Consider the following 4,590-nt stretch of genomic DNA (forward strand, 5'->3'; position numbering starts at 1 on the left):
CAAAATTACAAACTATTTAAGTAGATTTGATGCTACATGGATAGTGATGTTAATTAAAACACCATGTAAAGTTTAAAATGAAGTTGGATACTTAATGAAATAAAGTAATTGATGTGTAATGTTTAGTACTATAGAATTAAGCATTCATGATTTATATTTAGTACACAATTATAAAGCATTTGGTTTACATTCTGTTCAGCACTATAAAGCAAATGTACACTTTGTACGACATGTTAAAGCACTTATAATGTACACTATATAACTTATAATCAAGGATTAATTATTCAATAACAGACAGTACACTGGGATTTCCATAGATGACAAGAAATGTATAAATTTAAAAAAAAGCAAAGACTCTATTTCTGGCATGTGTGATCCAATAATTACCACAACAAATAGACACAAGTTTTTATTGCAAACAAAAAATAATATCTACTCAAACAGATCAGTATTTTATGCAAGGTAGGATTCATGTTAACGATATAGACAAAAAAGAACATATTATAACAAGCAATGTGCGGCAGCCAGTGTTAATATAATACTCTATAAACGTATGACTTAGAGTTTACACGTAGATATCTGGATTGACATAGATTCAAATGCGCTCGTAAAACAGCATATAAGCCTCAGAAGATAGAACCTGTTGCTGGGACACCCTGGACACAGAGCTGTCTGACGTGTACCACCACTTGGACCCCAGGTCACCCGCACCTTTCAGAGGCTGACCTCCGCCGTGGATGCCGCGGCGGTAAGCCACAAAATGTCCGAGCTGGCTGTCTCCGATGTGGCAGACCACAGCGGCCAGCTTGTAGGAGAAGTCTGAGCTCCCGACTTTGTACAGCTCAGGGGGGGCGTTGTGGTTGACGTCACTGAACTCCCTGGGGATCTCTGGGGAAGCTTGGGGGTCAACAAATAAACCTGTCCTGGTGAACTGCTGGTCAAAGTTCAACGTTCTTAAAAGGTTGACCGGTGCAGATGTCGGTGTAGTCACCGCTTTGGCTGATTGGCTGCGGAAAAGTAAAAAATTGTTTGGTTCTAAAAACAAAATTTTAAATCTATTGCTGCAATAAATTATTCATTTTTTCTGATGATTAGATCAACTCTTAATAATTAGACTTTTTGATAGTCCAGTAAAAATTACATGATGAATATGTTAACAATTATATATATATAACTGTCTAAGAATAACTACAAATTTTAAGATATGGTGAGGTACAAAGATGGGGATAAAATCTAAAAGGAACTGACCTTAACATTTGCATTGTGATATCCACACCACCAAGCAGACGGCTAGCACTGTCACCTTGGTTACAATACAGGTATGGATCCATGTGAAGTGTTTCAGGGAAACTCACATGGTCAAATCTCTTCACTGGAATCCCATTGTCCAGCCATTGTGTGCGAGGCAGGTGTACACACAGAACTTGGGGAAGCTGTACATTAAAAGGGATAACACATGTTCATTACACCAACTTGAAGACTAATTTTTCTAGGAAGCCTACATATTCACTACACTTTAATAATTAGGTTTTGATGCTATTATTCAAATAAGAGCTTTAAGTAATATTAGCCTTCGACTAAATTAGAAAAGAAAAATAACTGTTATGGAATAGTAATACTATCAATGATTTCAATACTTGAAACATTATTTTTATTTTTTACAACCAATAGTCAATTCCCATTGCCTCCCTTAAAAGAACAATCTAATACAGTGTTACCTCCCTTTACACTGAGCAAAATTCCAAAATAAGGACTTACTTTCCCTATTGATATTCTCTTCCTAAAATTTGACCTGAAGACTTTCTGCTGAGAAATCTTAGCACAGCCATGACACTCAACATCTTGTACCACCTCAGGGGTGACAAACTGGTGTAGTAAACTGTCCAGACTCAAAGGTCCCTAAGGGAGGTAAATTAAACAATAAACACTAATTTTTCATTTTCAATTATTTGGTTTCTAAAATTAGCCTCATCAACACAGCAGCAGCTTGCAGATGATAATACAAAAACTTCAAATCATGTTACAAATGAGTGGGTATGGATTAGTATTTCAAACAGCAATTGTTCAACCATAATAAAAAAGAGTTAATACTATGGGGGTTAAAGTATTGATATCAGCTACATTAGCTATATGTATATGTGGTTATGGCTGAACATATACTCTTGATAGTCTAAATGTTAACAGTTGAAACTTTTATTGTGGCGTTGTAAAATTTGAGTCTGAATTAAAGAACTATTATTATTTAACAATTGTTCAATAAATTAACTCCTGAGACAGAATTATTTTTATATTACCCAATAATTTCTTGGAAAAGAAAGAGTCAAGCTGTCAAAGACATCATATTTGACAGGAGACCTGGCTCCACAGGACAAACACTGTAGCTGACTGGCTAGTAAACCTCGGGTCGGCTGTTCCATTTGTTTATTAGGCAGTACAGGTAAAAGGCCTTGACTTCTAGTCCGCGCATGTTTATCAGACTGATAAGCATTCCGAGGATCCTAAAATTTAAATTATTTCTATAGAACATATTTTGATCAATTTGTAAGTGGTGAAATGAAACTAACAGTTTGACCTCATTTCTAGCCTTTATTAAATTTATTTATGATAAAGACATGCGCAATATAAAATTTATTTTAAAAATTTGTTTCAACAGAAAATTATAATTTTATAAGAAAAAAATAATAACCATAATGCATAATTATATAAAAGCTAGAATTTTTTTACTGCTTATAACAGCAAACAAGACAATTACCTGTAAATGAAATATATCAAACAAGGATATAACGCTGGGATAACACGATGCTTCTTCATCAAGTGTCTCTGTCAGTACATGAAACAATTCATGCATGTCCTGCATAAACAACAAAAAAAACACTACGCTTAGTAATACTATATATATACTATATACTATATCAGAGAGAATATATTTTGAAAATAAACAATAATGTTTAGAAATTGTTTCTCATTCTAGATCTATATATTTATTCTAGATTTACATGATCTTTAAATTGAATCAAAATATATGGAACTTGTTAAAAATCCTTACAAATCTTTTTGTGGACTTTTTTTTATTAGTTGCTTTCCTTTCTGTAAACCAGCATGTTTATGTAAGATACTATCAAGAAAGAACAACTGTGTTATGTTTAACATCAGCTTTTGTTTAGAACACTAAGAAATCATCAGTCAATCCAGGTATATCATAACTGGCTATAATGTTGTTCTTAAACGCATCAACTTCATGAACAATAAATGTTACTGCCTGAGATGCAGGCAAACAAATTAATCACGAGTAAAGCATTGCTCTTTTCATTACTGGTTGTATTAGCTAATTATAATCATAAACAAAATAAGTTTTAGTTAACCTGTTCTTCAGATGAGATGACCCATCTTTTTGCTCGCAAGGCTCTAAATACACTGCTGGGGTTGTAGGGATCAGAAGCCTCATCTACTTCATTGTTTAGAACTGCAAATACAGATTACCTTTGTCTATAGCTGTGCCAAATGTTATCAAGTTGAAATTTTTGATTAAGTTCCATATCTTAATGTTTTAAAAACTTATCAAGTATCACCAAATATCAAATTCAAGAACAAACTCAGCATACAATTAATTGGTTTTATAAATAGTCTTACTTACTTATCAAAATGTATTCTTATTTATTTTAGGCCTACTTACTTTACCTGTTGTAAGCCAGTTAAATGAAACAATTTAAAATACTTTTATCTAAAATGAAATGATTCTATAATGAGCTTTACCTTGCAAAATTCTGAAGATTGTGCTTGTAAGAAGATGACCACACTGAGTCAGATTAGAGTCATATTCAAGTGAGCATCTGAGCCAATTATATATAGACGGGCAAGCTGCCCATGACTGCAGCAAGGAGTTCAGAAAACATGAATTTCCAATATTCACCAGCCCCCTACATCTACCTAAAACAAAATAATAAAATATTAGTAGGCCTCGGCCTAGGCCTATGTGTAAAATTTAAAATAGGGCCTAAGCTTTTTTTTTTACTATTTTTAGGTAGGCCTATACTAATACTATACTTAGTTTATACTATACTACTATACTAGTATACTATAGTAACTATAGGGCATAGGCCTAAGTATAATATAAACTATAGGGGCCTAGGCCCTAGCCTAGGCTAAAGAAAGATTCTTTAGTAAAGAAAGAGAAATTATTACATGATACTTTGATTGTTGGTGTGATTGGGCTGATAAAAATTATCAAACCATTCAAATGATAATTAACTAGACGTCTAGAGGACATAGGTTCTATAAACTATAAGTTAATATAAAGTTCTTTTCTATTTCATCATCCATCGATCAAATTATCAAGGTACCCAACTCCAACTCAAGTCAAACCCAACCCGAGGCATACCTTTTGGACGTTTTTTTGACGGACCCAGAAAGATATATGCTGTGGTTACAGCGCCAACCACTGTGGCACCAATTGCAAATATATATCGTGAAAACATTTTCCATAAAATCATTAATATAACACGATAAAAAGGGTTTAATTTGTAATTGTGTCAAATAGAATCAAGATATCAAATTATTTTTCAGCCATTTTGATTTAGTGGAGAAAGTAAT

At 33.2% G+C, this 4,590-nt stretch overlaps 1 protein-coding gene across 1 annotated transcript; it reads right to left on the reverse strand.

Annotated features, from left to right (window-relative positions):
- LOC131936239 (ubiquitin carboxyl-terminal hydrolase 30) lies at positions 1 to 4,590 on the reverse strand. Its single transcript, XM_059293148.1, has 8 exons — positions 4,379 to 4,590; positions 3,754 to 3,927; positions 3,363 to 3,463; positions 2,753 to 2,851; positions 2,295 to 2,498; positions 1,759 to 1,899; positions 1,249 to 1,433; positions 1 to 1,007 (listed from the first exon to the last, which is right to left on the reverse strand). The coding sequence occupies exons 1-8, from the start codon at positions 4,488 to 4,490 to the stop codon at positions 596 to 598; spliced, it is 1,428 nt and encodes a 475-aa protein (XP_059149131.1). The 5' UTR covers positions 4,491 to 4,590; the 3' UTR covers positions 1 to 595.

The sequence above is a fragment of the Physella acuta genome, unplaced genomic scaffold, assembly GCF_028476545.2.
Source record: "Physella acuta isolate Inbredline_101_S28 unplaced genomic scaffold, ASM2847654v3 ptg000173l, whole genome shotgun sequence".
NCBI lineage: Eukaryota > Metazoa > Mollusca > Gastropoda > Physidae > Physella > Physella acuta.

Excerpts from the sequence above, each read along its gene's own strand:
- LOC131936239 (XM_059293148.1), bottom strand. The coding sequence starts at position 4,490 with ATGATTTTATGGAAAATGTTTTCACGATATATATTTGCAATTGGTGCC. Across the intron at positions 2,852-3,362 it reads TCATCTCATCTGAAGAACAG|GACATGCATGAATTGTTTCA; the intron begins GTTAACTAAAAC and ends TTGTTTATGCAG. Across the intron at positions 1,434-1,758 it reads AGAGAATATCAATAGGGAAA|CTTCCCCAAGTTCTGTGTGT; the intron begins GTAAGTCCTTAT and ends TTTAATGTACAG.